The sequence below is a fragment of the Heliconius melpomene genome, chromosome 19 (assembly GCF_056956725.1).
Source record: "Heliconius melpomene rosina isolate 202511_hmr_F chromosome 19, ASM5695672v1, whole genome shotgun sequence".
Classification (NCBI taxonomy): Eukaryota; Metazoa; Arthropoda; class Insecta; order Lepidoptera; family Nymphalidae; genus Heliconius; species Heliconius melpomene.
In genome coordinates this window covers 1,614,539-1,638,566 of record NC_140407.1, presented here as the reverse complement: position 1 = coordinate 1,638,566, position 24,028 = coordinate 1,614,539, and the positions used below count along the sequence as shown (strand labels likewise).

Here is a 24,028-nt window from a genome sequence, read left to right as displayed (position 1 = left end):
TAACTTGCTATGGTAACAAAAATAAAGCGCGGCGTTAAGTTCCGTCACTTAAGTAGCACATTAATATAATAACTTACGAGAGTGATGGCCGGCTGCGGCGGCGGCTGGGGCGCAGGCTGCGGCGGGAGCGCGGGCGGGTCGTGCACGGCCGTCGTGGAGTGCGCCGCCTGCGTGCCGCCGCCGCCGTAGTAACCGCCGTTCATACCTGTAGAGTCAACAGACACTTCGTTAGATCGTGTACGCCACGAGAGGAGGTGACGTGACGTAGTCAGTGCAATAGTGCTGCGTACCTTCGCTGTAGGTGACCGAGGGCGGCGGCTGCGGCGCGGCCAGGGGCGGCGCGGGCGGGGGCAACACAGGCGCGGCGCCGGGCAGGAAGTAGTCCTTGTTGACGCAGTTACGCAGGCAGTCGGGGATGCGGCCCACGATTGCGCGTCGGATCTCCGACGCCGCCATCTCGCGCAACTCCTGCGCGCTCGCGTCCGAGTAGAACGCAGCGTGCGGCGTGCACAGCACGTTGGGCGCGTCCTTCAGCGGCCCTTGCTATTGGTAATTTATTTTATCAATAACACACTTCAATAGTTGATCGAACAAAATACTTATAGGTTATATGATGTTAAAACGAACCTGAAAAACATTAAAAGGCTCATTCTCGTGTACGTCGAGCGCGGCGGCCCGTATGCGTCCCTGCTTGAGCGCGGACGCGAGCCCCTCGTCGTCCACCAACCCACCGCGCGCCGTGTTCACTAAGAACGCTCCTGCATGTGTAAACAGACGTATACATTATAGATCACATCACTTAATAAAACAAAATCTTAATATTCTCTATTAAATTAAGCCAATTCAAGCACTTTTGAATCATCAAGTTACATAGCAATGGTGTCAGTTCTATAGGAAGCCACCAAACAATGACGAAGGCAATTCTGCTCAGTAGAGCCCAAAAAAAAGCACTTCATAAATAATAATATCATATCATCATAGTAATAATTGAGTATCAGCTACTGACACACATACACAAAATAACTGAGTGAATTTTTTGCCGACTCTTTTCAGCTCAATTGACTTCTGAGCCATTGGTAACTTTGATGATTTATAAGTACTTGCCCATTTTACAACAAAATTGCATTTAAAATTTAAATTAAATATTATGTATAACATTACCTGGACGCATTTGTTTGATAGTGAATTCATTAATAAGGTGGTGATTGTGTTCATTTAGACTGCAATGCAATGAAACACAGTCACTTTGGAAAAGGAGGTCCTAGAAGCAAAACACATTGTTGATCATTATATAAAATAATATCATCATTATAAAAAAGAATAAATAATGGCAATACATATTAATAAACTTTATTTAATTTTGATGTTTGTTCCACTTTCATGAAAAAAACTACTAAATGGATTTAGATGAAACTTTATAGTAAAATAGCTAATGCATCAGAATAAAATATGGGTTATAATTTATGTAAAGATTAAAAAAAATCAAAAGTAAGATAAGAAAGAAAATGAAGAGCAGAAATGACTCCCGACCGTACACTATTAAACTTTTGTTTTTAAAATTCTTTATCCACATAAATATAACTTACAATAAAATGTACACACAATAAGTACTGATATACTATAATCTAATTAAACATGACTTAATGAGGCTAGTTTCGTTTTTTTAAGCTTGTAAGATATGAATTTAAAAAAATCATTACAATTTATTATAATTTTCTTCATTATAGTTTAACAGAATATTATAAAAATGCAATATATTTCACCAAATATCGTTAATTACTTAGGGAGCTGTAAGTTAAGAAGAATTTCTTGCCAATTACCTGTAGCGTATAAACCCTGGTGAGGCCCAATGACTTCTCAATGCCATCTGGCAGATAGGGGTCGTAAAAGATCACGTTGAACCCGAATGCCTTGGCGCGAAGGGCGACCGCCGAGCCAATACGCCCGAGGCCCACTATACCAAGAGTGTCACCTCGAATTCTGGCACAACCAGCCGCCGCTTCGCGCACTTGTTCTGGACCTAATAGACAGAAAGTAGATATTTATATAAAATAACTAGCGACTAAACTACACAATAATTTATTTACTCATCTGAATTACTTTTGTATTTTAATAACACTATCATTTTAAAGATAAAATCTATACAATCTTCTGCCAACTCAATGAAACAGTTATTTTATAGAATTAAAAAAAAACTATTTTCGCTTATATGGATTCATGAACCGATGTAAAATAAAACAAACACTATATGTGAAGGGAAGTTTGCCCGAATACAATAGTGAAAATTGCATTTGAATCGGAAAAAGTCGTAACTGATATTAGCGTGCACAAACGCATTAACAAACAGACAAAAATAAAAGTCATTGTTTTGGTATTATTACTTTGAATTATAGTAATAATTTTTCTCATATTCTTCTTCCCCCTTCGGAATTACTCTCATATTCTTCCTTGTACAGACAGCAATCAGTTACAAATTTATTATATGTGTACGTAATTTGCTATTACATATGTGTATGAGGAAGTAGCGAAAATTTAAACTACGACGGTTTGGTGGTTTAAATATTTCTTCCTTAGTATTTTATAATACTAACAATATGTTTTTTTATATTTGACCTTTTTCTAGGATAGTTTCTGATATTGTTAAAGTTTATTTCTTTTTAAATTAAAGATTATTGCGATAATTACGTCAAATTATTTAAATTTAAAATCACGCTGGATCCCGCATATAGCAGGGTAGGCACAGTGAACCTATTTTAAGATACTCTGATTAGCTGCCTCGAGTGTTATTTCATCATTCTTTGAGTGGGGATCAAACCGACAACTAGTCGCAATTACAGTCACACTTCACACACAAAATACCACAAAGTAACTAACGAAGGCCTTACCTGTAAATTTTTTCCCTTCCCGCACCATATTAGCGAGCCAGTACGTCCGCCGGTATAAATTCAATATGAGACACATCGTCGTATCCGCCACCTCCTCGACGCCGTAGCCCGGTACATTACATACAGCTATACCTGAAATTTCAAATATTTTTACATTAAAAACACATTATAATTTTAACACTATGTGTGTTAATGCCAGTAGAAAGATATTATTTTTAAGGTAAAGAGTGTTTGTTTAGCTTAACCTTAGGAACTACTGAATTGAATTGAATTGAAAAACGAAAAACGTAAAACAGAAACGTTTGTTATTAAAAACAAATATACTCTTGAAAACATGAATTTTCATAGACCGACTAAATTGAAATTAGGTGAATTTAAATACAAACATATTTATGAATAAATATTAAAAAAAACAGTTGTTTATATATTTTTAAATATACCATTCAACACTAGATAAAGCGAATCTATTCTTGGAACATTGCTTTCTCTATCCTTCGCACATGAATTTGGAATGAAGTAACCTAACGCCGCGTTCGTTCACGACCAAGAAAACACTTCGATTAATTCTAACACCCCCAACAAGCCACTCACCTAGTTCTCCCGCCGCTTTAACATCAATATTATCAACACCCGACCCGATGCGCACTATGATCCGCAGCGCCTTGAACTTCTCCAGGTCCTCCTTGGTCAGTATGATGGTGTGCCACATGAGAGCGCCGACCGCCTCATTGAGCACCTTCTCGTGTATCTCCGACGTTGATTGGGCGTCGCAGAACGCCACTGTCGCCACATCTTTTAGTATTGGCATCTCGACGGTGCAGTCTCTACCGTCGAGCAATGCCACTAGGGGCCTGGAAAATATTAATAATACATTAAATATATATAAAATGATAAGAAAACGTCATACATTTTATTAATTAAAAACATAAGCTTCCTTTGACGTTCCTTCCTTTTCGTTAGCCGATGAAAGTCGAATTGAATCATAAAATAAATAAAAATACAAATACACTGTTTTATAGAGCAATGAATGGTATATTATTCAAACAGTTTATACGAAGCATCGGAAAGCTTAACTTACTCTTTCAAGAAAATTTAATAATCGTTGACATCTAAAATATCTAAGATATTTTAACTTTATCGCAACGGAATTTGTTGTATATGTATTTTAACTAATATTATAGTTAAAAATTATATTACATGACGCTATAAGAATCAAAATATTATAAAAACGTATAACGTTTACTAATTAACAATGTTTATTGGATACATTATTGGTTGCAGAGTAAAGTATATAAATAGGACTTCAACCTTCTACAAAAGTATCTAAAGAACACTTCTTTTGGTTTCCATTATTTATTATTATTAATTTAACTAAACAAAATATATGAAATATTTTAAAAATTATTGCTTTGGGTTTTATTTTTATTACATCGATAATATTAATATTTTTTCCACGTACAGAAAGCTATCAGATATCAGATAATTTTTATTATGTATCGATAACTCGGTAGGTACTATAAATTCATATTATATTAGTTGATGCTACAACACTTGTAACAAGCCTACTTAATGCAAATAGCAGAGAGTATATGAATAAATTTCAACAATTTAAGTATCCATAATGTCCTTATTTCCTATACAAAATATAGTACAATTCAAATATAATGGGAACGTTGATTTAAGCAAATATAAGCTAAACTAAACTCCGGCCTAATTCAATATTAACAACAATTCGGTCGGATAACTACGGTACCATACAATCCACTACGTATACATTCGTTGCAGTGCATATTAATCAAGCGGAATTGTTCCTCTCGCGACTAATTGTCGGGCACATTCGCCATGGGAATACATTGCTATTGAATACGTGTTGTTTCCATGTAAACAGTTTTACATGTTCTATATCGTCTTGCTCGTACTGTCACTAATTCACGTAGCGTTGCACTTATGTGTGTTTGAGCCGCCAGGCTGACAGGCGGAGTGTCTCGACACTAGGTTGCCTCTTACTGTCATGGAACTATAAGCTTGAACTATTGTAAAATATTCTAACATTGGAAGATTGAAAAATGCCTATAACTTGAACAACTTTAAGCAATCTCAATTGAAATAGTGAATAGACGCGCTAGCAACTACAATAATAAAACAAAGGATGCATTGCATTATTATCTTCGCTAGAAGCTATTCACTAACTATTCAAAACTCCATGCGTTCAACTAACTGTTTATTATACGATCGAGGCTCAAGTTCTGTTCAAAGTTGTTTTGTTATATGTCGTAAAATATTGTAGTAGAATATATTAATTAATTTTTAACAAAAACAAAAACCGACTTCTAACAACGAAATAAAAAGTGAAAAATAATTATATAAAGATTTTATAATTTTGAAGTCGGTGTCAAGCTAATGCTACAACACCTTTACTACAATATCTAATCACTAAGCCTGTTTGTTTTACTTGGCACCGACTTCAAAATTATAAAATCTTTGTAAAATTATTTTTCACTTTTTAGTTCGTTGTTAGAAGTCGGTTTTTGTTAAAAATTAATTTATTTTACAATTTTAAGTGATGGGTAGATCTTAAAATGATGCTTCTTAAACGAGTGGTGATGGTGGTGGTAGTGGTTGTCAACGAGTGGTTGTGGTTGTCCCATGTAAAACTTCATTTAATTAGGTATTATTTTTGTGCAAAGTAACATTTTGGTATATTGACAAGAACATACATAAAAAGTATTTGGGCGAACTGGGAATCTCCCTTCTTTGAAGTTGGTTGAAAATGAGAACATCCTCTTTTTTGAGGTTGGTTGAAAAGAAATGCAACCATCAGGGATCTCACTTCTGACATCAATTTAAAAAGTTTTTGCTTGTAACTATTACAGTATAATCAATTTTTTACCAAAAAAAAACAAACTTTCTCAAATTTCTCCGGATTCCATGATCGAAACCTAACCAAACTTTCACCAAATTATCCTTGAAGTGTATCCTTTCAAATAAAAAAAGAATCATCAAAATCGGTTGGCGCGACATTGAGTTATTCGGCTATTAGCCGCGCACATGCCTAATGCCAATTTAAGACTTATGTGATTTTCTCATGGATACCATTGTCAGACATGGACCAAAAAAAAAATAGGACCATTCGGGAAGCTATACCTTTCAAATAAAAAAAAATCGGTTCACCCAGTTAAAAGTTATGAGGTAACATAAAAAAAAAATACAGTCGAATTGATAACCTCCTTTTCTTACAGAAGTCGGTTAAAAATAGTAAGGAGCATAAGAGCAGAGTGACACGTACTAGTAAATACCTCATAAACTCGATTCTCGTTTAGGAGAGGAATGTTGACATGTGCATTATCAGAGCATAGACAATATTTAAAAAAACTTTTAGGTATACTTAAAACCTATCAGAGTAGCTTTATAAATACAACGAAACAAATATCATAACCGTTTAAGATATTTTATATAACCGTCAACTCTAAAAACACTAAACGTTATTTAACATTTATAAGCCACTTAACCGTACTAAGACAATAACTGCCTGTATTAAAGTTATTCTTGAAACGTAAACGACTAACTAATACAATTCAACGTTGTCATTTAATAGTAATATAAACCTAAAATCCATTTACATCGCGAATAAAGCAAATGTGGCGGTAAAATTTATTACTAAACCCGACGTTCCTTAAAGACGACATATATTACACCAGAAGATATCGCTACGAATATATACTTTACGTAATGTCAACCTTTGGCCGGATCAAATCGAATAGTCGGACAAATTGGATTTCAAATCAAATATCGGCTACTTGGGATACGGAGTAGACCCTCCCGGGCTCCGGAATAATTAGAGCCGCGCCAGTACGATTAAACTAATAAATTAAACTTTCGTCATAGCAAGGCTGAATTATTATTATTGCCGCCGAAACTTTCGACGGGTGGAACGAGAAAGTAATTCCGAAGGGGGAAGTTTTACGGAATTTCGTGGAACTTTGCCGGGCAGACGAAAACAGATTTTGGGGGGCAAACAAAGAGATGGGGTAGCGGCGTATCGCAGCGGCAACCCCTTTTGGGCAAGTTTTGATGGAAAGTAAATAGGATTAGCGCGGGAAAAGAATAAGTTGACTAAACCCGATGGACGAGGCTTTTTAGGAGAACTCTACGGACTTTGAAAGTGAATTAGGGTAGATATTCGGAAATCTTTGATGAGCGTATTGTTTATCTACGATATCTCAACTCGCACTCGTATCAGACGAGTGGCTATCACGTTAATTTATTTGTTTTCTCCGAAATAGATTCTATCTCAACCACTTGTTTGTGTTCTTGTTGAAACTTGTACATTATTTTATTACTTTTCTTATTCTAACATAATATATGCCTAAGCACAAGTGTCTTTTTAGGTTTTTGAATAAAATTAGAGATTTTCTAAGTTTACAAAGTGTGCAATGATCTTTAATATGAAGTTCATAAATCTTTTTGTGACTTACACAACAACGTATAATTTAGGTTAATCATTCAGAGCGATTGAATTGTATTTTGTTAGAAAAACATAAAAAATCGGAAGTGTCATTTTGTTTTACGTCCTACCATTAATTTCAAATTTGTAACTTTGGTGGAAGTCATTAATAGACCAATTGACCACAGATCGTTCACCGCCCGCTCGCCGTGTCGCCTTAATACGTTACTAATGAGGTTTGAATTAACTATAGTCATGCAATAATACAATTCAAACCTATTAAATGTGTTCAAATGATAAGCATTACTCCTTGCGTTTGTAAAAGCACGTTTCTTATTAAAATTTAAAAAAATACTTTAATCATAAATAAGATTAAAATAAAAATGTTAAAAAAATGCTTGTGCCATCAATTTTATTTAATAGTTTATGTTTGCACACTTAACACAGAAAGCATATTAAAGAAACAAATGCACCAACACCATTTTCTTCCCGCCTTGACCTATCTCTAACCTTCCTACGACGCATTGCAGATTTACTTTAGACTCTAGAGAATCTGTTTTATAATACCTATATGATTTGTGCCCGGTTGAAATAAATTTAATTTATTATTATTATACTTAAACACTTGGGACGTGACTGACTAACATTGGACCAATGTACCCTAGTACCATGGGTATATTATACCATGGGTTCAAAGCACTCTAAGAATTTAAAAAGCAATAACTATGATATATTTCATACTGGGTGACATAATCAAATTGTGTATTTAGTTATGTGAAATTGTGTAGACGAATTGTGGTTTTTTTTAATGGAAAAAGGACAAGGCAAACGAGCGTTCGGGTCACCTGATGATGATCACCGCCGCCCACGACCCCGTGCAGTTATAGGTTCATCAAATTCTATGAAGGAATATCTATATTTACAATAGAGGTGGTTCTCCGGTGTGATGATACCAAATAAATCAGTTCTAAATTTACCGAAAGTTTTACAAGAAATGATTTATTGCTAGGTGTTTTGCCTAACTAAACATTCTAGTTTACTATAATATAAAGAAATATTTCTTTATATAACGTAGGTTATAGATTATATAAAGAAATATTTCTTAATATAACGTAGGTTATAGATTAGTATTAGATTATAACGCAGTATTAGATCCGCTAGCTTCATATGTTTTCCTCAAAGATATCTAAAAACTGACAGCCCACCTTCATTTGCATAGTTATCATTTTCATTACTTTATTCACGTATGTAGTAGGTACCTGCCTATGTAATAACACCTAACCAGTCTAAGCTCGATCTGAACGCCCGTCATACATAATATCGACTCATAATCTAATCTATAATAGTTGTTATTTCATATTTCAACATGAATTGCAACGTTTGTACTCTGGCTAATCAATTGTTTTAAATACTTGAGGGCGACAAAAAATAAACGGCGCCGACAATCAAAGAGGCCGACATGAAACGAGTTATGTAATTAATGTATGTATTCGTTCGGTGTGATAATAATAATAATATAATCAACGGTTATGAGTTTACGGCGCGGCAAACATCAAGGACATCCGAGGCCAACGCCGCAAGTGCTCTCCTCGTTCTTTATGACCCTCGACGATTCGGATAAATAAACCACGAATGGCGTTACATAATATATACCATTCGTGTTATGATATAACACAACATGTTGTGTACGTTATATCTATTAGGCGACAGAGGGACCCTATGAACCTAGTGTTAAAACACTGCCACTTTCAGTCGAATTCTTGAATGGCGGTACTCAACGCCGCGCTTTGCTTCGTTACCAGCATGAGGAAAAGAAAAATTAAATATTTCATTCCCCTAGTGGGAATAGAACCCACAACCGTCGCATTTACAATAGCACGAATGTACGCTTACGCGACGGCCTCTGATTTTATTTGGAACATAATGTTAAGATGCAATAAATCTGAATGTGACAGAGACAATCTCTTTACATTATACAAATATACAAAGGAACAATATACCGCTACAAGTCAATATACGTTTCTCGAAGAAAGAACTAAGTAGTAATGTAACGAATCTGCATGTCAAAAGTTTATCTGTAATCTGCGTTCATACGGCGGCGCTCGAACTCCGAAGCACATCCGGTTCATTTAACGTTTATACACTTTAGTTTATTATTTAGAATACTAAGTTCAACGTACACAAAGTTGAATGGTAATAGCGTGTTTCAACTTTGCATAAGAGCCGAGAAAACATATTGAAGCACCAGTAAAAAGTTAATGCGCTCTACTGCAGTGGATGATTGCAGGCTATTTTCTTTAAATTTGAATGATGAGACGAAAAAGTTGTTCCGTTTTATATTATAAAGTACCAAGTAAGTACGAGAGTAAACATAGAAAATGGAAGGAACATGCCAACAATAGGGTCTCACCTCGACTGCAGGGGTCCATTGGCGATCGGACCCCGCATGCTATCCATACGCGCTCTCTTTGGCAGCATCTTGCGTTTGTCCATTTAAAGCGGCAGAGCCGCTTTAATTACCGCTCCGCAGCGCGTCACCTGCAAACAAACGACATACTACATTTATTACGTGACCGAGTTCACTTATATTGCTGTTGGAATTGAAAATGTGCACTGAAACTTAAAACTCTCGTGTCGACGCCAATTTCATCATTATATTTTATTTTACCAACGAAAAACAGTTAAATGTATGCTTCAAATTTTAATTTCAAATAGAATTATATGTTTGAAAATGCTATTACTTTTATTTAAGAGTTTCAATTTTATTTAAGAGTAAGTTATTAAGTTTCACAATGCAATAAAATATAAGTATTCGCTGTATAATCGTATTTATTAGTTTATTACATGGTTAAACAATAAATGTAAGTAAGTAGCAATAAATTTCGGGGATATAATTCATGTTAATGTCCACAACAACACAATATAAACAATGCCATATTTTACCTGTAAAAATGACAGGATGTACACCGTGTGTTACACAGCTAGGAAATACCTTTAAGGACGGGGATTTTCGCTGACGTTTGTTTTGGTTAACACACGTGTTCGTGAAAATATCTTTTTTTAGTACTGAAAATGTTTATTTTACATAGTGGAAACAATATATAATAGTGTAAATAGGTCCATACTAATAAGGTGATTGGTAATAGTAAGTAGTTGTGTTGTCTTATAGATTAGATTAGTTTTAGTTAGGTTATTTTTATTCTAAGATGGATCCTGATCCTCCACCTGACCCCCCTGATCCTGGGGGGAGTAATGTAAATTCTACAGTTAATAGAAAAAGACAAGTTGAGGAAACATCCTCAAACCAAGATGTTATTAAAAAAACGATCATAGACCCAGCCACTGCCACTCCTTCCATCCAGAATGTATGGACCCACCCTGCCTTATCCGATGCCCCAAAATCCTATATTAGTACTGATAAAGGTCCCTTTATTGTGTATGTGTCAAGGGAATCTCCTGATCCATCTGCAGGGACCTCTATAAGAGCCATTAAATTTGGTCAATTTCTCCATACTAATAAAATCACTGATATAGTTAATGATGGAGTTAAAAATGTGGGTCGCAATAAAATCAGTGTCCAATTTACATCTGCTGATGCAGCAAATAGATTTTTGAATAACCCTGTTCTTAGTCTATGTAAATATGTTTGTGTAATCCCGACATTTAATATTACAAGGATGGGAATTGTAAAAGGAATTCCCGTTGAATGGTCTTTGGAAGAGTTTGTTGGCTCACTGATATTCCCTAGTGCATGCGGAGAAGTTATAAAAGCAAGACGAATGAACCGCAAGAATGTAAGTGAGGGTGTAGTTACATGGGTTCCAACTCAAACTGTTGTAATTACTATACGTGGCCAACAATTGCCTGAAAGAGTGTTCTCCTATAAATCTGTCCTTAATATTGAACTTTATAAATATCCTACAATCCAGTGCCTTAATTGCTGTCGTTTTGGTCATGTTAAGTCACAGTGTAGATCAAAGCCAAGGTGCTATAGGTGTTCCCAGTTTCATACTGGTGATGCATGTGACATCCGGCAGGAAAATTCAACCTGCATCCATTGCACAGCTAAACATTTTGCAACTGATAAAGGGTGCCCTGAGTTTGTAAGACAACAGAACATTAAGACGGTTATGTCGCAAGAGTGTATTTCCTATATGGAAGCATCCTCTCGGTTCCCATCTGTCCAACGTTCCTATGCAGATGTTGCTAAAGAAATGTTCTCACCTCCTGTTTTCACAAACTCCCAATCCCAACAAAGCAGACCTGCTACTTCCTCTAAATCCTATTGTAAAACAGTTTTCCAAGCTCCCCGTCCCCACGCTCCTATGGCAAAGGGATACAATAGACAAGCTCACCAGTCCATTATTAGCAATTGTTCCCCGTCCCTTCCTAATGGTTGTGCACTAAATCAAGGTTCTGACAGTCCAGCAGAATCTACAAAGGATCTGTTAATTGCTTTGACTGACACTCTTGTGAGCATAATCTCAACTGCTGATGAACTTCCTTTACCGTCCTACGTTGCCCAAAACCTACTCAAAATCTTTAAAATCCTTAACAATGGCTCCACTATTCTTCCTGCAGTGGAATAGTAAAAGTATTCGTGCTAAAAAGCATGAACTACTTTCTATTATTTCTCTGCATAATCCTGTCATTATTGCCCTCTCAGAAACATGGCTGGTGCCTGACTCCCGATTCAGGGTGCCAGGTTTCGCCTGTTTAAGGGAGGACAGAAATGACGGGTATGGAGGTAGTGCTATCCTCATCCAGCACTCTTCTCCATATTCCCGTATTCCTCTCCCTTCTCATAGTCAACAGTTGAATGCTGTTGCTGTGAGGACCCTTGGTATTTCCTTCCTTTCTGTTTACATCCCTCATCCTTCCCCTTCCATCTTTCTAGAGCTTAAGTCTATTATCTCTTCGCTTCCCAGCCCTGTGGTGGTCCTGGGTGATTTTAACACCCATCACACTTTGTGGGGGTGTTACTACTGTGATGGATTCTCTCCTTCGTTGGTGGAAATGATTGATGATGTGGACCTCTGCATTCTCAATGATGGGTCACCGACTCGTAGGGTTAATCCAAATCAGAACCCTAGGTCTGCTATTGACCTTTCCTTATCTTCTCCTTCTCTTGCTTCCCAACTATCATGGTCTGTACTTCCATCTACCCATGGTAGTGATCATTTCCCGATTTTGCTGTCCTTAAATAATAGACTTCCTCCCACTCCTACTCCTTCCCTTCCCCATAAATTTAATTTAAAAAAGGCCAACTGGAACGAGTACGCCGACTCTGTGGATTGCATGTTGTGCAATCTTTCTGAGTCTGGTAATTATGAGAGTATCTCTGTTTACTATGAAGGGTTTGTCTCTGCTATTATGTCTGCTGCTGACCTACATATCCCCAAATACCGCTCCATTCAGAATTGGATGCATTTCAATCCCTGGTGGGATCAGGAATGCTCTGATTCTGTCCTTTGGCGAACATCTGCCGAGGAGTCATACGCAGCCTGTATGACTATGGAAAATTTTATCGACTACAGACGCAAGGATGCGAAGTTTAGAAATTGCATTTGGAAAAAGAAAAAACGTGGTTGGATAAGTTTTTGTGAATCCCTTAGTCCTCGTTCCTCGTCTTCCCTTGTTTGGACAAATGTTAAGAGATTTCGCCGATCTCTTAACAATGTCAGCAGTCCCAATTCCAATAATCCTTCTGTTTGGCTCAACGATTTTGCAAACAAATTGGCTCCCCCTTTTGTCCCATCCCAAGATTTATTTATATTCACGCCGGTTGAATCTTCGGAGGAAATGGATCTTCCTTTTTCCTTTGAAGAACTTAAAAACGTCTTAACGGATTTAAAGGATACCAGTCCAGGTGAGGATGGTATTTATTACTCCTTTATTACAAAATTAAATGATAACTCTAAACACCATTTTCTAAACATGATAAATAAAATATTTCAATCAGGCAATATACCCAACTCATGGAAGTCCCAAATTGTTATCCCTATCCTCAAACCTGGAAAATGTCCTTCAGATTTTAATTCCTATAGACCCATTGCCCTGGCATCTACTATATCTAAGATTGTTGAACGGCTTTTGAAAAATCGACTGGAATGGATAGTGGAAAGTAGGAATATCTTAGCGCCCTCTCAGTTTGGCTTTAGAAAGGGGCTAAGTACTATTGATAGTCTCAGTATTCTTACTACAGATATTCGACGAGCCTTTGCCAAAGGAGAGTATTTGGTTGGTGTCTTTTTAGATGTCGCATCTGCATATGATAATGTTCTTCTTCCGGTGCTCAGGCAGAAATTGCGTCAGCTGAGTATTCCGCCGAGGATGTCCCATTACATATGTAATCTGCTGACCGGGAGATCGGTATCTGTAAGACATCCGCTTCTTACTATACCTTCCAGACTTGTCTGGAAAGGTCTTCCTCAAGGTTCAGCTCTTAGTCCGCTGTTGTATAACATATACACACATGACCTTGAATTATCTGTTAATAATTTCTGTAACATCCTTCAGTATGCTGATGACATCGTCCTCTATTACAGCTCAAATTCTGTGGAGGACATAACTTTTCGTTTAAATACTGCCTTGCACTATCTTAACCAGTGGCTCTCTGAGCATGGCCTGGCATTGTCGGTAGATAAATGTCAAGCGGTCGTGTTTACAAAAAAGAGAGTAATTCCAAATTTTAAAATTGAGTGTGATAATATTCCCATTCATCTAACAGAAAACGTCAAATTTTTAGGCATAATACTTGATAAACGATTGAACGGAGTTGCTCATTCTGAATATCTCAGCAGGAAATGTGAAAAAGGCATTAATGCTTTGAGAGCTGTGTCTGGTGTGTGGTGGGGCGCACACCCTTATACTCAAAAACTGCTGTACAATGCTATAATTCGCAGTCATATTGACTATGGATTATTTGTGTTAGACCCCTTTAATAAATTACCTAATGAAAAATTAAACCGAATACAATATAAATGTCTTCGGATTATCCTAGGTGCGATGAAGTCTACTCCTACCAATGCATTGCAGGTGGAGTGTGTAGATCCTCCACTTCCTATCCGCCGACAATTCCTTTCCGATCGATTTGTGAGTAAAATGTTGCAGCTGTCTTCCCATCCTCTACGGTCTAAGCTATCTAAGCTAGCTGATCTCATCCCACAAGGCAAACCTTTACCATACCTGCTTGATAGCTTCCTTAGACTTACCTCTCTCCCTAATCCTTTGACTTGTTTTCCTTCTAATCCACTATTCCTTACACCGTATAACGCCCTAGTTCATTCTCCTTGTATCGTCACAAATCTTGGCCTAACCAAGGGAGATCCTGGCACCAACACAAAATTTCAATCCATAGTAAATGAAAATTTTTCAAATCACATCCTCATCTTTACAGATGCATCAAAGCTTTCAAAAGAAAGCTGTGTTGGTGCAGCTTGCTGGATACCAAAATTCAAAATTATATTACAATTTAAATGCCCTCCCGAATCATCTGTGTTCACAGGCGAGGCTGTTGCTTTGTTAGAAGCAGTCCTGTTTACACATTCCCATAATTTTAAACAGACGGTTATTTTTACTGACTCACTAAGCTGCTTAATGGCCTTAAAGGGAAGCCCATTTTATAGTAGATTGAGATCTTCAATTGTTTTAAGGATTCGTAAAGAATTGTACTCTTGTCATTTAAAGGGTTTGGATGTTACTTTGGTGTGGATTCCAGGACATTCTGGAATCAGTGGGAATGAATCTGCAGACTCCTGCGCTAAATCAGCTATTCAGTGTGGCACATTAGACCATTTCTCCAATTCCGCCCAAGATCTGATGTCCCTTGCGGATATTCATCTGCATAAGTCCTGGAATAATTCCTGGAGTGAGTCAAAATCCCATAAAGGTAAGTATTACGCCCTTATTCAACCTGATATTCCTAGGCGACCTTGGTTTTATTCTCAAAGGTTTATTGAACGGAGGATTATTACAACAATCTGTCGCTTACGTCTTGGGCATGCTTCTACTCCTGTACATCTAGCTAAGATCAGGGTCAGGGACCACTCTCTGTGTGAATGTGGCCTGGACGACGGCTCCCCTTCCCACATCCTTTTCTCTTGTCCTAAGTTAACTCGTCCCTTATATGATGTCCTCCCTCATAAAGTCCCTCGTCCTTTAAATGTTCAGTGTTTGTTAATGTTTGTGTTTAGTCCTTTATGTAAATTTTTATGTAAATATATTAAACTTAACAAAATAAAACTTTAAATTAACCCCCATGTAAAATATTATTTATTACTAATCTAATGTGTTGTGTATATATTGTAAATTTGTGTTTGTTTTGTTTTAGGTGAAGGCTGTACTAACACAGGATCTCTTTTGGTTACATGTATTCTATAATTGTGTATATTTATCTTTTTTATTACCGGTCAATTTCCTTCGTGTGTTTTCCATACAACGTGACATTGGCGAAATGAATTGTGCTCAACTGGCACGCTCGAAACGCCATATTTCGAGAAATCAATCAATCAATACCTTTAATGACATCGATGAGTATTTACACATGTGTTTATATGTTAAACACTTATATATATATAAGGATCGACCGACATCCAATAAATATATGTATACGAGTAGGTATAATGGGATACAACTCAATCGACCTGATTGTGAGCCGTTTCAGTATTAAAACAACGAGGTTGCAAATTTTATTATCACACAGCCTTCGGACGATCGGAACGATTTCGGATGCAATATATAAATAACTTATACAAAATACAATTGTGAAAACGTAACCAATATCCAATTTCACTATATTTAACATTTTTTTATATATATATTTATAACCGAAATTGATTAAAATTTTCAGATTACGTTTCATACAGATATTGTGAACCACAATTTAACAAACTTTATGAAATGTTTTAATTCTTATAGACATCTAGCATGTCTCAATGTATCAATTTTGCGGAGCCGAGCAAACGGCAGCGTGTACAAAGCGAGTGTTCGATATCTGGAGCTCTGCCAAAGCGATTTGGGTGCATGAATATACAGTTATGGAAATAACGAATAAAAGAATCCGAATTATCTATCAAAACCGTTTCATGACTCAATAAGTAAATTATGAATATGAATGGAATGGAATACTGAGAAACGGTCAAATTTATTATACGAGAACGATTTCTTGAATTACAAACATTATTAGGAAATTTAAATTGTTAGGTAGAGTAATTTTAACACGTACGTTGGATTTCTTGTTTAAAAATTTTATAATAGCGACAAGAAGTGTTTTCTTCTAAACGTCGTTTTTCTAAAAACATATTTAAACATTTTTGTGTAAATTAGTACATAGTACAAGTGTTGACGAATACTATTAAATAGTAATACAAACACGTCATAATGTATTATGAGAATGAGTGAACGATCAATATCAGTGTCTACTCACAATTTGAATGTCATTAGGGTTGGCGTTGGCAAATCGGTGTCGGTCTCGCCGCGCTCATTTTACCTAGGGCAGAAACACAACTTGTTGAATTACTCATCTACAGACTCTACACCCTACTTATTACCTACTGTGCTACATGATCGTATGTATATGTGACATTATATAAGAACTGATATAGTCGTCAAGTAAATCAAGAATTACACTCTTTTTAACATGTTTTGATTTTCAAGAATAGTACCATCTACATGTAATATGATCATACAACATTTTCTTTCAAAATTACGTATTTAATTGCTTCATAAGACTGGACAGGTGGAGACAGGTGTGTGAATAATTTTATGAGATAACTTATTAGATTAGTATTGCTACTTAATGACACAAATAATTTAACTTTGCGGAATATAAATGAGAATGTGTCGAAAAATAATGAAACTATAGTCATCGAGAATAGAAAAAGAATCAAATTTACGAAATTTATATGTTGATGTTTGTCTGAAAATGTTTAATTAGCCTAGACAGTACAAATATAAATAACTGTAGTAACAACGAAATACATACTTCCTACTTACTTCCTTCTATTTTTTATTAATAATACTTATCGTAGTATGTTACATTTTTTACTTTTATGATAAAAAAAAGCGTGAAATGTTTTATGATAAAAATCATTAATTTTTCTGAGCTGAAGATAAAATACAATACTAAAGAAGATACAAGACTGAACACTTATTGCAAAAAAATGAAAATCGTAATACACATAACAAATAATGATATAAACACCATCAAAATTAGGCAATCATGTAAAAAAACAACGGGAAAATCATTCTTTTATTTAATATTAATAGATAATAAAAGCACCATAACTTTATTTTTAAATATATTTCTCCACAAAAAATACAATTTAAATTAAAACTCTTCATTTTTATTTCAACAATAATGACGGTTCAAATAAAGACAAATAGCATTTTATGTATCCGAACAATGATCACAATTTTAATGCTTTCAATATTTTATATATTATACAGCAGCACATTTTCGTTATTAATAACATCATAAAAGTAGGTCATTATATAATCAAAACAATGGCTCTTTAGTAGATACGTAGTGACGTGTATCGATAAATATTATGTAAGCACCATTAAGCAATACAAATACAAGGAAAATGTATAATAATCATTAATAACTTGAATACGTTTATTTATATCTAGTCGTGGATTATTATTTCTTGTCATTGTCTACTCTAAGTGGACGGATCATCTTAAAAATACCAACTTACTTATGTCATAATAATACATGTGTAAAATCGTATATGCTAACAATGTTTGTTTACGTATTAACGAATGACAAAATAACTGTTTATTATCCGAATATATAGGACAGTGATATTGTATAATTAGGAGAGCATGTCGAATAAGGTCAGTGGTGGCGCAAGGATGACTGCGTAAACGCGACAGGTTGTAGGTTTGACTCCCACTCGAGGAAATTAAAAATTTAATATTTTCTTTTCTTTGCTCTGATGTCGAGGCAAAGCGCGGTGTTGATTTCCTCCACTCAATAAGCAATTGCCTTCAGAATTCTGCACAAAGTGGGGATCGGAGTGTCTTAACAGAGAGGGCTCTCTGCCTACCCTGCCACGTGCGGGATACGGCGTGAAGCTTTTGTGTGAAATAATAACGAATACAAAAGTGATGTACCTATATAATAATAATTGTAACGGCAAAACGTTTTTTTACGCGCAATAGGTACGGGTTTCTTGAAATCAATTAACTGCTATTGTTATAGTGTTATCTTGACACGTACGCAACATGTAACGAAAATACATATATTTCCTCTGTTTCATTAAGTTATAATAGTAGGTAATATGGCACAGTGGTATAACTTTTAATTTTATTATATGTCGACCGCTTCAAAAATAGCAATAGATTTAAAATATGTAAAAAGTTATGTCTATGACACAGGATTAGTATATTTTCTCGAAAAAAAAAAATTTAACTAACTATAGAAGCACACGATTGTCAACATTTTTCTGCCAATATATTATATTTAGCCTGAAACTTTCCTTGACGTTTCCTTTAAGGCGGACATTTTGTACGAACACATATATCATAATATTTGACTTGAAATCCAATAGGATCAAATAACGTTCGTGAAAAGACCTAAAAGTAAAATATGTAGAATCGTATGATTTATAGACATTATTACACGTACTCAGTTTAATACATCAAACACATCCTTCCAAAGTTATCAACGTTGGAAAAAACCCTCCCAAGTATTAATTAGATTAGTTAATGGAATAAAACAATGGAAAACTCATATCATTCGAGTAAATTTTCCTTTTCAACACTTGCGTCGTCCCTCGTGTGGCGGTAATGTTTTTGTTTACGTCTAATTAAATACTTCTTGGTATATCAATTAACGGTTACGTCTCGTTTATCTCGACTGTCGGGCAAATATGTGAGTTGTGATGACCTTGCGTGTTGAATGAACACGTTTTCATTGTATACTTTAAATGCATTCATATTCTACAGTTAATGAATAGAAATTATAATTTATAATAAAATAATAATTAAACATGTATGATTTAGAATTTTATATATTATAGAATTATGTTAAATTAATAGTAACATGATTCCTGTTTTGCTCACTTAATCATAGCGCTTTAATTGAGAGACTATTCATATTTATATAGTCAGTAATTGTAATTATATTTTTATTTTTCACTTTTAGTATTTGAAAAAAAAAAATTGGTAAATGAAACTACCTATGTACGTACAGAAATTATTTTTGAGAGAGCACATAAATTCAGTAGTTTAAACATTCCCAACGCGTGTGATACTATTTCACTGCGAAGCCTCTAGAAATATTAAGAATCACGGTCGGGTGAGCGAACTGAATGAAATTCGAAGATTCCGCAAGAACATCCATTTCAAAAAGTAGGTCGGCCCCTCTGAAATGTGTCTGATATACGCATTAAAAGGTGAAGTTGGTATAACGACGTAAACGATAGACTCGTCACATTTATAATTTACTTCTAATTGTACCGTCTAATCAATTAATATTTTAATAGTTTTTATAAATTCACGTTGCATTCAGCATAGAGCGGGGAACGCAGAGGAGGCCTACAGTTTACACACTCCGTTTCTCAAGCACCGAACTCTATGTCGTGCTTGGTTTGGTTATCAGAGAGAGTTAATGAAAATATAGGAAAGGAAAAACTCATTCCCCCGAATGGAAATCAAAGCCACGACAGCCGCGTTTACAGTCAGGCGCTGAACGTCTGAGCCACGAGCCACATAATTGTCTCATGAATAATGAAGAACCTATAATAATTTAATTTTTAAAAATATATATGTTTGAGAAACGAGCAACGTATACTACTGAGCACGCTACAACGTAGCTTTAGGAATTAATGTAGACACTTATATCAATATCACGTCCGGGGCCAGTCTCTGTCAAATAAAGCGTGGAAGACTCCAGACATCAATACAGTTGGTGCGTATAACCAGAAGTACGTATAAGTTCAAGGTTATACTTTCAAGTAGTTTCGAGTGCATCAACGGTTTAAGGATCATGTATGAAACGGCAATGTTATAAATCGAATTGAGCGTAATGAGTATGTAAGTGCTAATCTTTAAATACATAATTTTAAGCATGAGCTTGACTCATGTTGTTACCAAGTTTCAAATTCTATTTAACACAATCAAATTGATCTTTTTGAGTAACAAACTCATTCTTTCAAAGTTTAAATAAATTGTACACATTCCTTTTGATTCGTTAAATCAAATGGGAGGTATGCATGTATTTGAACTCACCAGCGCTGCTCTTGTGACGTAGTCAGGCCGCGATCACCGATCCATCGGCGCACCGGCATCGAGTTGACGCTCGCGTCGGCGCCACCACGGACGCGCGCGCACGCACACACTCACCACGGCGCGCACCCGCACTCGCGCACGCGCACACTACCGCACCGCACTTATACACTGTCACAAACCGCCTGCTGTCACTGCGAGCCGAATGAGCTCACTCCACACCTGGAACAAGTATAATCTAACGTGAGACTAAGTTCTAAATCACAATAATATCCCGCATACAGCAGGGTAGGCAGAGGGAACCTAATGTTAAGACACTCCGCATTCCCCAATTCTGCGAGTGGGAATCGAACAACTTACAACCGTCGCGTTTACGATCACACGCTGTGCCATTGTATCACGATGGCCTCTAATAACAATATCTATCAATTAAGACAATTTTAATAATATAAGCTGAGGAGTTTACTAGTTCGATTTTATGTACTGTTACAAATCTGACCGCAAGTACAGTGGTGGTAGGTAACCCACTCTACTTGCGATCAGATTAACCTTTTACTTAGAACTTGTCATGTATCATACGAAACTTTTTGGTATTTCCATTTCACCACGGGTGCCGCGAAAGCCGCGTGTAAAATATAGTTAGTATAATGTTCTGTTGTTTTTTTAACGAACAATAATCAATTACTCGGTAATTACAACTTCAACACGTCTAAACTAGTAGGCAAGTTACCGTAATGTATAAAAGCACGTGTGCTCGACGTGATAGTATTCGAATTAGAAATTTCGTTTACATTGCAACACACTTTACGAGCGAGCGACGCAAATTGTAAACATCAAACGACACCGCGGCAAGTGCGATGTGATCGACCAATAAATATGTTTTATAGCTTTATACAGAGTTCAATACTTTTAAATCAAATATATCGCCAATAACGTTCTCGTCGAACGTGGCGTAACGTTGAGCTAGAGTGGATTGTCAAATACTCAAAGAAAACAAATATAAAATAGATTTAAAAAAGATTTCTTAAAATAGATTTCTTTTACAAATATAAACCTCGCGTTAGTACCCTATGTCTACTATGTACCTACTAGATACAGACCGTCCGCCGTGCACTACTCCAGACCCGGCCCACATACATACATTGCAATATAACGGCACTCCAGAAGATTATTTTTATAGTGTTATGCGGAGACCGGGGTAATATTTTACGGGCCATAAAGCAGGGACGGGGGGCAGGGGGGCAGGGAGGCGGGGACATTGTAAACTTTATGATTCAAACGTTACCTGCATTGTTTCCGCCTCGCAGCGTCATACTCGTACGTAACATGTTGGAAATGGCGACGACAACACTACAAAAACCGTCATAATCGAATTACACAAGTGTGTGGAAATAATACAAGTATTACATTTACGTAATAACGCCACATCACCTCACATTACAGTGCTGAAATTATTTTTATGTAGCGTCATTATTCTGGGACGAACCATTTTAAAAATAAGACAACAAGGAATAAAGTAAGTCTGAGGTCCAGAACTATTATAAAATTATAGTAATTCAAGCTTTAGATATAAATACAAAATACATATATCTATATTAAGCTGAAGAGTATGTTTGATTGAACGCACTAATCTCAGAAATTGTTGGTACGATATGAAATATTTATTTTATATTGGACAGCCCGAACCGAGGAAGGCTCTGTACTAAAATATATCTCCATGCAGAATATATGCAGAAGTACTTCCATTAGACTGCGACACGGCTGCAGGTGTAATATAAAAGTACACAACAAGTGATAAATTGTCTATAAATAGATTATACTGCACCACGAGGGCTTGTTTGCCACATCTCCGGCCCGTGCAGTTCGGGACATGAATATTCATATGCAAACGTGCAGTTCCGTAGGCAAAGATAACAATGTAATTATTACGTTCACATAATATTATTGGGGAATTTCGGCGAATAGACAGCAAACGGTCACAGCAAAGTTAGAACGGTTCGCTACTATTTAGTACGTAGTAAGAATCATTATTAGTTCGTTAAGAGTTGCTTACATATAACGGCCAACGGGACTTGAGCCCTCGTGACGTAAGCACGTAATATAGACCGGCTCGCTGAATGATAGAGTGCTCAATATATTTAGCTGGCAGTGTCTAATTCAGCACTTAGCAACACAACCTTGTCCAATAATCGTTCGTAATGCAAATAACTAAATATAAATCAAGTGGAACCAGCCAGCGCGATGGAGCTCAATGTCGTTACCATTTGTGTTGGCTATTTGCATATATGTTTGCTTGATTTACGAATACATATGCTATTTGTATAATTAAAACACTTTAATGTTTCACTCTGGCGTACTTGTGATGTAGATCCGGCATGTATAGCTGCATTTGATGGTTATAGGTTCAAATACCAGTCATGAGAATGTTGTTATTAAATATACATATATGGAAAAAAATCTCTAACTAACTCGATAAAATAATAAATTATCTTTCACACACTCCAGTTGGACTACTGAAACAAAATACATTAGATGTATTATAGTTAAAAATAAATATTCACAGATAAAATAAACAATTTTCTTAATCGAATCCATAAAAACAGCAAGAAATGCAGCAAGAACACTAGCCACAAAAATATTATAAAATGGACAAAAATAAAGTTTAAACAAGCTTCAGTGAACAGTAAACCAATAACTGTGTACATAGAAAGTTAAGTAACACACCGACTACGTATAAAATACTCCGAGAGTTAAAGTTTCAGGCAAAAAGCGACCGACAGACAACTCGACACAACGGTCTCGGGGAACTTTTAATTGAAAGCACCATTGATCGCATCCGGCGGCGATCTTGGCATGCAACAATAAATACCGTATATTTTGTACGGAGAACTCGAAACTTAAACGTTTACCTATATAAAGAGTTAAAACAATAAGTTTTATTTACATATTTAACTATGTATAAATATAATATTAATTTTATAACTGCCCTATATCATTGAAATTGTTATTGAGTCGATAACATACACCACACAAATTAATAAATAACATTTTATCATGGAAAACGTTTAAAAATATAAACATAGGGCGATGTGAACCCGCGCCTCTATCATTCGTTTCTACCATCACCGTTCAGTTCTGTCAGAGTAGTCTCACAATAATACTCGAGATTACTCCTCAATTAAAAGATAAATGGAGTAGATAACGAGTTTTGCGGTTATCGTATTAGCCGAGCCATCCAGCAGTTTCTACAATAAAACAGCTATGATATTATCGGATGATGGCCGATTAGTACTTTAGGAACAATGAAAACTTGAGGGATATGTAATCACTGATATGTAGGTATATCAAGAATGTAACTACAAAGTATAAGAAACTGTAACGTTTTGTTATTAATTCACAGAATTAAAAAAAATAAAAATTATTATTTAAAATAAAATTTTGATGTCATTTTTAAACGTTAGATATA

At 35.8% G+C, this 24,028-nt stretch overlaps 1 protein-coding gene across 5 annotated transcripts in view; it reads right to left on the bottom strand.

The window, feature by feature from the left end:
• CtBP (C-terminal binding protein) overlaps positions 1–24,028 on the bottom strand; it is a 67,645-nt gene that overhangs the window by 971 nt on the left and 42,646 nt on the right. For 4 of the 5 annotated variants that reach the window (XM_085202915.1, XM_085202913.1, XM_085202917.1 and 1 more), the window contains 10 exons: positions 20,566–20,784; positions 16,757–16,819; positions 9,740–9,867; positions 3,477–3,736; positions 2,886–3,017; positions 1,821–2,020; positions 1,162–1,261; positions 628–758; positions 291–543; positions 78–205 (listed from right to left, as the gene is read on the bottom strand). In XM_085202915.1, coding sequence (XP_085059041.1) covers positions 78–205; positions 291–543; positions 628–758; positions 1,162–1,261; positions 1,821–2,020; positions 2,886–3,017; positions 3,477–3,736; positions 9,740–9,822 — 1,287 coding nt within the window. In that variant the 5' untranslated portion in view covers positions 9,823–9,867; positions 16,757–16,819; positions 20,566–20,784. The remainder of the gene's footprint in view (positions 1–77; positions 206–290; positions 544–627; positions 759–1,161; positions 1,262–1,820; positions 2,021–2,885; positions 3,018–3,476; positions 3,737–9,739; positions 9,868–16,756; positions 16,820–20,565; positions 20,785–24,028) is intronic. The other variant, XM_085202914.1, reaches the window with a different exon arrangement.